The following is a 13,787-nucleotide window of genomic DNA, read 5'->3' on the forward strand; positions in this document are numbered from 1 at the left end:
GGTTTGTGCACTGACTAGGGTATCCGCGGGTCTTGAAAAGTATTAAAAGGTGATAAATCAATTTTGGGAAAATTAAGACCCTTAAAGAGACAACGAGGAGTTTCTATTTGGTTATAAAAAAGTCTCATATTAATGTGGATGAATCTCCGCTACCCACACTTGTTAATGGCTCCATTTTCGATAAATATATAGTTTTGTCTCTATCGTTATTTTGTTATTTTAATTAGTGGTGGAAACACTGGGCAAGCCGACCAGTGTTTCCTTACTTTCGGTTTCACGGACGCTGCCCGGCGGGTCATGAGAATAACGCTGCCGAATCGCCGTTTATGGTCTGAACTACGACGGTATGTGATCGTCTTTGAACCTCCGACTTTCATTGTTGATGAATGAAAACATTCTTGGCAAGACGTCCGTCTTGCGCCGGTCCAAGAATTTCTCCGTGCGCGCGGAGGCTCATGGTAAATGTAGTATGAGAACTGTTCACTTTCCAAAACCCCTCGTTGTCCCTTTAAAAAGTATTAAAAAGTATTTTCACAACTTTATAAAGTCTTAAATTTTGAAGGTATTTTTTCTGAATTAGCTGTCCAAGAGTTTGAGTCCTAAAAAACATTGTGAAAGTGTGTGAATTTATTCATTTTATTAAAAAACAAAGATGAACCGGTACATAAAAAAGAAAAGAAGATTGTTGTTTTGGTTTTTTGAGAGTGGAGCAATGTTTTTTTTTTTTTATTATAAACATTTATTTATTATCTTAGCCTATTTTGAATACTGTGGTATCATAGTGGTCTATAGTCTTTATCACAAACTAGAACTGTTAAAGGGATAGTTCACCCAAAATTGAAATTTTACTCTACTCACCCTCATGTCGACTAAGGGCTGGGAGAAGTTTCAGAGTTGTTCGTGGCTTCTCTGAGTTACAGGGGGTCTCGACGTAGCAGTGCATGTCCATATAACGGTTGCCAATGGATACCAATTCTGCCCTACAAAGGCAAAAGACCTTAACTCACCAGAGTGTAAAACTGAGAAAAATGACTTTAAAGTTATTTTGGTGTCCTGCCAAATTAGTTGTAGGTAGAACACTGAAAATTTGGCATTTTACTATTAATAAATGAAGTTATTTATCCACCAAAAAAAATTTATCTTAAACTTGACCTTTGACCCTTATTCGGAAGTTACTGTATTCTGCCTTTGCATTATCCAAAGAACAATAGTGGATCATGCAAAGGCAAAAGACCTTAACTTCTATTTTAATAACAGAATATACTTTTGTTTTGTCAGTATGTTTGATGACACTGTTTAAGTTTTCTAGAATTGATGAATAAAATACTAATACATTTTCCTGAATAAAATGGGAAATAAATAGCCACAGATGATGAATGAATGAATGAATGGATGGGTGAATGAGTTAATCCAAACTCATATGAAACAATTTGTACCCCATGTTCATTATTTTTGTGACATTAAATGCAGGTGCAACTTGTAGATTCATAGATTTTATACCAGTTTATAATTCATAATTACAATAATTATATAGGCCTAATAAAAATAAATAATGTTTTCCATGCCAAACAATGGCCACACCCACTGATATTTTTTTTTCTGGCCAACACAGCCTATGACATCGACATGACTGTTTTTATTTTTCTTGACATTTCAAGACATCAGATAGGAGTTGTTATTACTTCCAAAAGCTAGAGGGCAACATCTTCGTTACTAAGCCACACTAATTGTTGTAATAAGACAGAGTTCAGAGACAGATGACATGTAAAGTATGAAGCAAGTATCTGTAAACAACAGATTGTTTTGGGCTAATGCTGAAAACTCGTGGTGGATTTAAAAAATGGATTGTCAACAATCATGTCTTCTCAGTGGATATTTGTATGCCATGGATTTTGACCAGGTTTTAAGACAAGGTAGGCTGCAATCTAAATTCCAGCTCGCTGCTGAGTTGTGTGTGTGTGTGTGTGTGTGTGTGTGTGTGTGTGTGTGTGTGTGTGTGTGTGTGTGTGTGTGTGTGTGTGTGTGTGTGTGTGTGCGTGTGTGTGCGTGTGTGTGTGTGTGTGTGTGTGTGTGTGTGTGTGTGTGCGTGCGTGTGCGTGAGTGTAGGTGTGTGTGCACGTCCCCAACCCACTCGCGAGTCGCATTGTTTATTTTCTGTCAGTGGTCTGTCAGCATTAGGCAGGCAGGAGGCTAACTAGCCTGTGTGGCACGAGAAAACTATTCAGTATTCAGACTTTGATTTACGATCTCTTGCAGCTGGCAAGCCAGCTGTTGCTTATTCACTTATAATTTGCGGATCATATAGGAGCAGTTGTGTTTTGTTTGTCAAATAGCCTAGCTAGCTAGCTAGCTAACAAGGCTACCGGCCCCGGCATCCTTACTGAAGGTGTGTGAGACGTCCTTCAATTCCATAATACACAGGCATACCGTAACTACAAGCGCGGTAAATAACTTCATTTTGGTGCTTTGAAAAACAAAGGCAGACTCCCGTAACTCCGCCGTAACTCATCGGAACCATGATCGGAACGTTCCATTAGTGCCGCAAAACAAAGGCAGAGTACCTTAACTGATGTTACGCGCTTCTGCCTTGGTTTTCCCTTGACTTTTAGAAATTACGGCAAAGACAACATCTTATTTTTTCCAAAAAACAACAAAATTGACCCATAATATTTGTTCACATGATAAAACTGATGCTTATTGTCCCAAAAATGACAATAACTCATTTTCGCCAAAAATTGAGTTACGGTCTTTTGCCTTTGCACGGCAGAATTGTCTTCGTAACATAAAGACACCAAAAAACATCCAAATACCTCCATGCTGCTCGTATGTAATGTCCGTCTTGTATTGAAGCCCCGAAATGCAAAATTGTCCCGAAAAAAATTAAATAAGTCTATATTTCAAGCTTGTTTGTAGCGGAAGCTCCTCTTCCCGGTTCGTCCAATTTGGACGAACATGCACTGCTACGCCGAGACCCCCTGTAACTCAGAGAAGCCACGGAGGACTCTGAAACTTCTCCCAGCCCTTAGTAGACATCAGTGTTGTGGGTACTTTAATTACTTTTTTCGTGTAACGCGTAACGTAACGTGTTAGTTTCGTGCGTTGAGCAATCAGTAACTTAGTTATTTTTTTTAAAAAGTAATCTGTTACTTTTCGCTGGATAAGGAAAGGAAAATCCCGACTGCAGCCTGCTTTTTGTCAGACAGTACGGCTAGACTACTGTGCAACCTGCGGATGTGTCAGCCGAGGCGCAGCGCTGTGATGCGTCTGTGTCCTGCTGACCTACGTGTGTGTGTTTGTGTTTCAATTCGCCAGCGAAAAGGACATAACGGTAACTCTGAAACTTCTCCCAGCCCTTAGTCAACATGAGGGTGAGTAGATAATGAGTGAAATTTCAATTTGGGTGAACTATCCCTTTAAGTTAAAAGTGTCACTGATGTAAATGGTTACGGGTTGAAGTGGCGGTGAGGTATTGAAAAATATTGAGAAGGTCTTGAAAAAGTCTTAAAAAGGTATTAGAATTAACTTCAAGATTCCTGTATTTACCCTGCTGACCATTTATCAACTTCCAGGCCCCCCCTGCCCCCACCACAACAGACCGGACCACCCCTCCCCTGCTGACCCCATGGCCCTCGCCCCGGCCTCTGCCTCAGAGGGCTGCCCTCAGTGCGCCGCTGCTGCCGCCGCCCGGTCACTCAGCGACGGCGCCGGGCCGGTTCGCAGCGCCGGCGGCAGCGGGGAGGCGGGGGAGGAGGGGGCGGTGGAGGAAGCGGACAGGGAGGGGGCGAAGGAGAAGGGCAAGAAGGACGCGGGGGGTTGTGGGTGTCCCAAGAGGACGTGCAGGCAGCTGTGGCACGACATCAGGATGAAGCTGTGGGGCATCGTGGAGAGCAAGTACTTCAACCGAGGCATCATGATCGCCATCCTGATCAACACCATCAGCATGGGCATCGAACACCACGAGCAGGTAACAGGCCGCGTCCAAACACCTGCTCTTCTTCGTGTCACATTTTATTTTTCTCTCATCTTTAACTGATTCTCTTTCATCTGGACTGTTTCTGTGAGATTCTCTCTTCTCTTCTCTCTGTCTGGTTGTCTCCGACAGCCGTCTCTGTTACTCTCTAACAATCTTGCAAACTTGAATCAAACGTCGTTTAGAATCTGTGAAGTGTTTGTGAAACGTGTTGATGAAGACGTTGACGGCTTCAGTGGAAGGTTCAGAACAAGCAGTTTCTGGAGTTGTGATCTTTGCATACAAGATGTATGACAACACTTTACAGTAACCCCTTAAAGGAATAGTTCAAAATTTTGGCGAATTTTTGGAGGTAAATTCATGCAAAACCACTGATGCGGATCCAGACGGGATCAGTTTTTCAGCCAGCAGTCTCTGTATTTACCTCTAAAACAACTCTGTCTGGTAACTTTCTGTTATTATCTCATAGCGTGGTGAATGTGCAGGTCACAACTTGTCCACCAGAGCGTTTTGGAGTTGTTGGATTGTGTATTTGATGAGTTTGATGAGGGAAACCAAGAAATCCCATGAGCCTCTGTAGCGTAGCTCTGAGCAGCTTGCGGCTCTGCTCCGCCGTTCTAAAAATAGCTTGCACCGACAAGGTAACAAAACTACTCCTATGACTATAGGGATTATGGCAATGGGTCAATTTGCCAAAATGTTGAACTATCCCTTTAACACCCACTGGCCTATGGGTCACTCACTTTGCTTCTGATTAACCCTGGGCCAGCCAGGTCCTGGACGGGCCAGTGGGTGTCAAGGTGTTAAAGCAAAGACACCCACAGTAGGTGAGAGTCTCTGTACCGCAGATAAACAATCAAACATGTCACAGTGGATTCGAACCCCCAGTTTCCATAGACTCTACTCAGGTGCTCACACCAGAGGCCCATTCATGTCAATCAGAGCATCCGTCTCCGGTCCGGCACTGCTCTGGCGAAAAAATAAAATAAAATGTGCAGGTCTATTGCCTGATCACGCAACCAGCACGTATTAATCCATGTAGATTAGATCACTCACTCCAAACAGGAAGTCAAACGCACTGAGCATCACGTCAATTTCAAAATAAAACACAGAGAGTGAGGATCTATAATTAAAAACATTAAAACCTCCATTTACTTTCACAGCGTTTAGTTCAAAGACAAACAGGAACAAACAGTTTCCTCAAGCTCGGAGGGAGGTTTCATCCATTATCAGTAATGTGGGAGGGGGGGATGCTGTTCTTGTTATTTATTATTTATTCACGTGTGCATGTGTGTGTATGTGTGTGTGTGAGCACAGTTTAACGCTGCATGTCTGTGAATGGGGGAATCCACCACAGCAGTTAGAGACACGGCTTAGTGCTTTTTATAGCGGAGCAACAGTGTGAGGTCAGACTCTTTCAGCTTGTTCTTCCTGTCCTCACTCCTCCACAGTGTGAACCGCTTTATTACTTTCTTGCTCCTGCACAAACATCTCTCTCTCTCTCTCTTTTTCTTTCTTCCTTTCTTTCTTTCTTTCTTTCTTTCTTTCTTTCTTTCTTTCTTTCTTTCTTTCTTTCTTTCTTTCTTTCTTTCTTTCTCTCTCTCTCCTCACTGCCTGTGTAATGTGACTCTCCGGCCAACAGGATAAACACGTCTGCACTCAGGTGTGGCAGCAGGTTGCAGGCAGAGCTTCCAGCACATCATCGCGCCTTCGTCTCAGATCGACGCTCGCCGAGATCTCTGAGCAATAAAAACACAATTCTGTGTGTTTTCTTTTTTAACTCGTACTTGTTTTTTGGTTTTTTTTTTCAGTCTTTCTCCCCATTTCCCGTCTCTCTCTGTCGCTGTTGCTTTGTGCGCTCTTTGTCTTTCTATCAATATTTCTCGCTCTCGCTATACCATCGCCCACTCACGCCTGCCACCGCCGCAGTGGTGGGTCGTCTCTCATCTCATGGGCGGCTAAAAATAGAGGAGAGACGGAACGAGAGAGGCAGCCAGAGACTTTGCTCCTTTAATGGGGAGGAAGTAGCAGAGTTGGAGAGAAAAAAAAAAAAAAAAGATGTCTGCTGTTGCTGCTGCTGCTGCTGCTCCACCGCCTGTTTAGCAAACCAGAGTTCATGCCTCCTTCTGTTTGAACAGCGGCATCAGAGGCTTAATCCGTCCCACTGCTCTGATCATCGTCCTGCTGAGAGGGGCTTCCACCTGCCCCCCCTTCACACCTGTTGTCTCAACCTAACAATTAAATGTTGATTTTACATTTTAGGGCTTCAACAGGTTTAAATCAGGAGTAACAGGAGAGGGCATTCAATTTCCAGACAAGCTAGTTTTTGTGTTTTGGGGATGTTTCCCCTCTAAAGATGCCTCCCATGCTAATGAAACTACATGATGAGATATAATATTAGCACCATCAACAACGCACTGTCTCCGTGTTCTCTCATTACAGGTTTGAATATTCACTGGGCTGGAAAATAGCTGCTCATATTTTTAGAAACACGTTGTCTCTATGTTAATATAATAACTGTAGTAACACCACTATCATCATCATTGCTGCTGGATTATGATTATGTATCTGGAGAGTATTGAAAATGTTGGTGAGAGGGTTTTTTTGCTGCTCAGGGAGTGCTCACTACAGTAACAACAACGTTAGAAATGAAAAGTTTTAGCACAAATGCTAATGAACTTAAAGACGAAGAGGAACAAGAATGCATGACATCATTTAGGGGAGGAGTCAGTCCTGACACATTACCACTTTAATCTTATCTGAATGTGTGATTGTATTGGTTGTTTACGAAAGTGGTTCCCAACCTGATGTGGCCAACAAGTGAAGCAATTTAAAGGAGACTCATTATGCCTCTTTTCAACAATTTAAAATAGTTCCCAGGTTTCTTAATGAAATGTCTGTGACATGCTTTGGTCAAAATACCCCAAGGATCAAACATGACAACTCTCTATTCGCCTCTATATAACGGCTGCTTTGGGTGCCTGCCCCTTTAAATGCAAATTAGTACTGCTCGCCCCGCCCCCCTCGCTACTGTGGCATGTGCCAAAGCTGATTATGGCTTTGCTATTGGTAAATCCTGGAAGAAACATGGCTGCCGGATATTTTAAAAAAAAAAATCTATGGCTTTAAAATTTATTTAGAATACAATAGAAAAATTGGTAACTCTTTATAATAAGTGCACACTATTAAACATTAGTTAAGCATTACATTCTGAATTCATACTCATTAGTATGTAGTTTATAACCACAGTTAAAAATGTTTTACTTATCATTGATAAGCACTAACTGTATTTATGAACTACATACTAATGAGTATTCAAGTGTTATAAATGAAAAATAAAGTATTTATTAATGCTTAACTAATGCTTAATAGTTTGTACTTATTATAAAGTGTTATCGAAAAATGTATTGTCCAGCCAAGGCAGGAGATTTGTCTTCGGTCTCACCCAGTTATATAAAAACACAGACTTGTTTACAAGAATTACATAAAACCAATTTGTCGACAAGAACAAGTACAAACATGTGCAGGGAGCATCTTCATGGGTTACATACAGACACCTACAGTATCACTTTAACTTGATTTATTAATTATGTTGATGGCGTTGGGGATGAAGGAGCCCTTTGAGATCTATCTCCGCTGCCATCTTGACACATGTTAATAGATAAAAATGCAGATCTGGTTTGTTTGTGGAGTCTGCTGGTGAATCAAGTGAGATTGAGTTTCCTTCATGTTGGGAAGTTACAAACTGCTGGTTTTGACCATAAACGGTGTGTTTGTAGTCAGGACAGCTGTTGTAAATGTTAAACTTTCTATTCTTCTTCTAACTTCTTCTACAGAACAGAAGTTTTCTTGAGGCACTGTTGAAATGCAGAGACCCAATCATTCCCACCGTTAGCAAACACTTGGCCACAGTGGCAAGAAAAAGAATCCTTGAGCAGCTCGGACTCGGGGAGTGCAACCATCTGCCTCGATCAAGGTTGTAGTATTTCAGTTGGTGCCAAGTGGACCTCAGATTGTTCTCAACATCACAAAGAAGATCATGTGAGATGATTGTGTGGTTGTCTTACATCTCTCACATCAGATCCTGCAGATGCAGCATCGTGTGCGTTAATGAAAACACATCCTCTGTCCAACAGGACGGCTTAGTCGAGTGAGAAGACACTTCAGAGACTTTAACAGCTGTTTGGGAATGAATAATGCAGCAGCATGACAGGCACTTTGGAGACGTGACAGGGGATGGAGAGAGATCAAACACCACGGCTAAACGGTTCTTTGGTTTCTGCCAAGAACACTGAGATTAGAAAAAAGAGGCTAAAGAAAAAATGACCAGATTGATGTTTGTCAGTGCAAACGCGGTCCCAGTCAGAGTCAGCCAATAAATGAAAGCAACTGTATTAGGTCAGAGAATTAAACAAAAAAACAAAGATGATTCATCAAACCGCAGGAAAGTGCTGGATCTCCTCAAGGAGAAAATGAAATTGGAGCAAATAACACGAAGATGGGAATTTGGAAACGACTCAGATTCTTCATGTGAAAATGATGCAACACTCCAGCTTCATCTGAGGATTATTGAAGAATCAATAACCAACAGGGACGAGCGTTAATAAGATGAAACTGAATTAACCAAAATTGCCATTTACAGACAAAAATATGTTTATTGGAAGCATACAAATAAATGTATACATCATCTTTATACTTATACTGTAGAGGATTTTCAATATTATGCACATTCATATTCATATTTTGCCTGATACGGCAGCAGAAGGAGGCACACAGACACTGTGTTAACGGTTGATGGAAGTGGGACTTGATCTCTCTCTTCACCTTCTCTTCCTGCTTTAGATTTCATCATCAAAGAGCAGAACAGTCCTTTAAGCTGTTACCTGCTCCCACTGATAAAGTGCTCTGTGGCTTAAAACCTGAATAATTAGCAGCATGTGCTTATAGGCACCCGGCCAACTAGTTCACCTGCACCCGATTAACCTGGGATTTGTTTCTTGTTTGTTTGTTTTTGCTTTTATTTTGATAGGGCAGTATAGAGAGACAGGAAACCAGGGAGGGAGATGTGGTATATTGATGTGTGTTATTGACTTGTATTCAAAAAGAGTTTATTTACAGGAAGAAGAACAGCGTACAAAAAATGCTGAATCCTGGAGCATCTCTGGTGCCAATCATAGACTGTAAAAAGAATGGACGTAGCGTCCGTGACGTCACCCATTGGTTTGGGGGAGTCTGTTTTGTGCCGCTACTACGGGGGTTTGAACCGCGCCATGTTGGATTCTACTTGCCATATTTGGAGCGGTGCGGCCGTTGGCCGGCCGAGAGCCCGCCCACTGGCCTTGTAGCAGCGGTCGCCGGACCTGTCACTCAACGGTTCTGCGCCCTGATTGGCCAGAACTTTAAACCTAATAGCAGTAAAACGGTAGAGTTTTAAAAAAATTCACCCCCCTCAGAGTGTGTGCGGGGGTAGAAACTATCGATTGAGACCAAAAAAATAAAATGTACCAGGCTGTAAATATGTTTTTTTAAGCTGTAAAATCGGCTATTTTAACATGGGGCTCAATTGGAGTTGCTCCCTTCTGGAGCCAGCCCCCAGCGACAGCCGAGGGGATTGCAGCTTTTTGAATGCGGAAGTGAGCTTCACTTCTCAGACCGACAACTGCCCCCTTGGTGCCAATATGAGATCTCGGCCCTGTCCCAATTCTCCCCCTTAAATCTTCCACTTGGTTTTGAGTGCCCTCAACCGTAAATTCCCCTCGTTGAGGGAAAGCGGCAGAAAATCTTTCCCTATGGAAACGGGACACCACTAGTGTAGTGAACGTAGCGAACGTGATAACATACGTCACATGTTTACAATTATACCGGTGGAGCGTGCTACTATTTTCATTCATGAATAATGCCGGCGGTTCCGCTGTTGTGTTGCCTGTTGCGTTGGCTGTGTTTGTTTATCTCAGTCTAAACGATTTTTGTAATTAGTCATTGTTATCAGAGATTAGCGGGGCTAACGGTTAGCTACCTGTTTAACTTTAATAACTCAGTGAATCAATAAACGGTCCGTGAAAAAATATTTTCTCCAGCGGATATCAGAGTTACAACATGACTGAGCTAACAGGAGTAGTTTCATGTTGTGTCCGACAACGGGAGGGTTTTAACAGCTGACGTCCTGGTGCTACCACCGTTAGCTTTGCTGCCGCCGTTAGCTTAGCTACCACCGTTAGCTTTGCTGCTGCTGTTAGCTGTCCCTGTCAGCTGCAGCCACTGACGCGACACCGTGATTCCCCCAATAAATACCACACATAGCGACACAAAACACACACAGAGAGAAATAGTAATGTTTCTTCAAGCATTTCAGATTTGTCTAAACGGCGATCGAGCGTGACAACGGGTAATTTCATTTTCCACTTCGTTTTAAGCCCGCATCGGACCTCACTACATTTTGAGGGCTGATTTTAAGGGCAAAATCGCACTTCCCCTTCCTCCATAGAGTAGGCTAATGGGACACCCTACCCCTACACGTGAACGCGCAAAACGTAGGGTTAGGGCAAATATTTAGGGTTAGGGGGAGAATTGGGACAGGGCCCTCTTCTCTCCTCTTGGACCAAAACTCTAAACTTATATACCTTTTTTTCTGACTCCCCCTTCTCCAGACAGAGAAGAGCCCTAAAACAGATGGTAAATGACCCTTGACATATCCCCCTTAACCTTTAGGCTAACTGAAGTCACCACATCCTGTCTCCCACAACCGTTAGCCGTTGGAGAAAACAGAGCCAATCATTCACATTGACCAGACATACCCCATGAAACCAGATTACTTCTACACAGGACATGGAGTCCCTTAGCAGAGCATCGATTCACACATTTCTTGAATTCCAGACAAAGCGCACACACAAAGAAGAACATAAGATAATACAAGATATTAAAGCAAAATGTACAGGTGGATAATACACTACAGAGACTTGGGGAAATCCATGTGCAAAGGATTGTCACGGCCGGGGGTTGAAACCGGCGATCAGCCGACATGGGACGTGCTGTTGAACCACTCACTCAAGTTTTGAGTTATGTCAAAACACAAAAATATATATATATATATTTAAATGTAACAATTTTTTCATGTATTTACTCACATCGCACCAAAGTACAATTGTCATTTTTTATACGACATTATACAGTAACAGAAAAAGAAAAGAAGAAACAAACGAACTACTCAGTGCAGCAGCGGTCCCAGTCAGAGTCACCCAATAAATGTATTAGGTCAGAGAATTAAACAAAAAACAAAGACTCACTCACTCAAGTTTTGAGTTACGTCAAAACACAAAAATATACTGTTAAATGTAACTATATTTTCATATTTATTTACTCACATCACACCAAAGTACAATTGTCATTTTTTATACGACATAATACAGTAACAGAAAAAGAAAATACACCAACTAACTAATAATACAAGGTTTGTCGACTGTTGGATGAAGACAAGTTTAAAGTTCACACCCAGCCCAGACCGACCTGTCCACCTCCAGCTCCTCGTCCTCCCAGGTGCATCATCTGACAAGCATCAGCAGACGCCTGCAGCACACACCGGACATGTCATATAAATAGATAAAGTATTCAGGGAGCTGTTGCCAGAGGGGACTGATCCAGGTTCAGTAGTTTGTGGTGAAACTGCCACACAGAGAGACTCTTGTGTTGCCCTGAAGACAGACATCAATATGACTGATGGAGTTGAACACATTCACTGAACCCAAAGTAAAACCAGCAGATCAGAGCAGCACAACTGACCTCCACTTGAGTTTCAGTTGGTGATTAATGCTTTTTAAGATGTTCTGGTTGTCGAGGAGATCGTCTTTACACCACATGGGTCAAGTGACCCTATTCAGATTTTATCCTCTCAAGTGGCACAGATCAGATCTGGAACGAAAAAAACGCATGAAATCGGATATTGTCAGATCGGATTCAAGCCTCCTTTATATGTGGAAATGTATCAGATAGGAGTCGGATATCTGCCACTGCTTTACATCTGTAATCTAAACAGACGGATCAGATACTTCCTGGCATTGAGAGTCGCTGTGACAATAATTGATGATAGCGTTGATGTAGCAGCGATCACAGGACTTAATAAGGCCTCTCTTCTTTCTCCTCTGCTTCAAAATGTGACTCGTATTCTGGTCACTTCTAAAAATGCTCCAGAAAAAAAATGCTTTGTTGGTAGCCAAACCACATCTGTGCACGCGGGTTGTTTCAGGCAAGCAAAGTAGGTGCAGACATCAGATATCAGTCATTACAAATCAGATGTAGGCAGATATGTAAAGGGATAGTCCAACATTTTGGCAAACTGGCCCATTGCCATATTCCCTATAGGTTTAGGTGTAGGTTCGTTACCTTTAATTGTTGGTGCAAGCTATTTTTAGAACGGCGGAGCAGAGCTGTGAGCTGCTCAGAGCTACGCTACGGAGGCTCATGGGATTTCTTGGTTTCTTTCATCAAACTCATCAAATACACAATCCAACAACTCCAAAACGCTCTAGTGGACAAGTTGTGACCTGCACGTTCACCACGCTATGAGATAATAACAGAACGTTACCAGACAGAGTTGTTTTAGAGGTAAATTCATGCAAAACTGCTGATGCATGTTAACGTCAGGGGCAGTTGTTGGATTGTGTATTTGATTAGTTTGATGAGGGAAACCAATAAATCCCATGAGCCTCCGTAGTGTAGCTCTGAGCAGCTCACGGCTCTGCTCCGCCGTTCTAAATGTAGCTTGCACCAACAATTAAAGGTAACAAACCTACTCCTAAAACTATAGGGATTATGGCAACGGGCCAATTTGCCAAAATGTAGTGTATCTTCCTGCATCATCTCAGTGTTGATGTGTGTCAGCAATGTTTTTTTAATTTAAGGGCACATTTTAGGAGCAACATTTGTCCAGCTGCAACAAGCACACACACAGTTCATTCATATCTTCTTACTAGCATTTGCAATTAGCCTTTTTTAATCCTAAAGTTTCATATGAGTTCGATTTCTGCAGTGTTTTTTTTTTTTTTTACTTTTCGTTTAGTTCACTTTCCTAAATCAACTGCGAGTCCTCAGTGTGACATCAAATCCCCGCTCCTCTTATTTCATACCATACATCAGCCAACTGGAAAACACAAGTCTTTAGATCTGTTCCCAGGTCTGCAGTAATGAGACAGCGGTAATGGATCTCCAGGGGCTGCCGATGCCGTTCGGCTGGTCTGCAAACAGCGGTCAGCCGTCACATCGTTACCAACACTGGCGGGCACGCATCATTAGCCCCAGTTTTCACACTGCTAAACACTCATTAGCACTGACAAACACATACACACACACACACACACACACACATATATATGTTTATATACATGCAACAATACAAACACACACACAGGCACGCACTCCTGCACACACATAGACATGCAAATGCAAAACACACAGTGCTCATTGATTCTGAGCCGGTGAAATGTCAGAAGCGTTATTGTTGGAGTTGTGTGGAATAGTGATGTGCTGCAAATCATGATCGTGCCAAATTTAGCTCCTGTGTGTGTCTGTTTGTGTGTTTTTGCATGTGTGTCTCCTTCTTTATATTGAGCAAAGCCAGACAGAAACAGAGCGAAAGAAAGAACGAGGGAGAAGAACTCAAATAATGTCAAAGGCAGCTGAGAAGACAGACATTGATCCACATTAACAATGTGAGAGTGACAGCAGCACAACTGAACTCACTGTAGGCTACATCGCAGCTTTTGAGCTTTTTTTTTTTCTTTCTTTCTTTCCTGGGAAGCAAAAAAAAATCCCAGTCTCCCAGTTT

At 42.3% G+C, this 13,787-nt stretch overlaps 1 protein-coding gene across 1 annotated transcript in view; it reads left to right on the forward strand.

Annotated features, from left to right (window-relative positions):
- LOC310987786 (voltage-dependent T-type calcium channel subunit alpha-1I-like) overlaps window positions 1-13,787 on the forward strand; it is a gene marked incomplete at its 3' end in the record, with an annotated part of 212,719 nt that overhangs the window by 93,382 nt on the left and 105,550 nt on the right. Inside the window, 1 exon segment of the mRNA XM_083974215.1 lies at window positions 3,570-3,964. Coding sequence (XP_083830341.1) covers window positions 3,570-3,964 — 395 coding nt within the window.

Source organism: Trachurus trachurus, assembly GCF_905171665.1.
Source record: "Trachurus trachurus genome assembly, chromosome: 1".
Taxonomy (NCBI): Eukaryota; Metazoa; Chordata; class Actinopteri; order Carangiformes; family Carangidae; genus Trachurus; species Trachurus trachurus.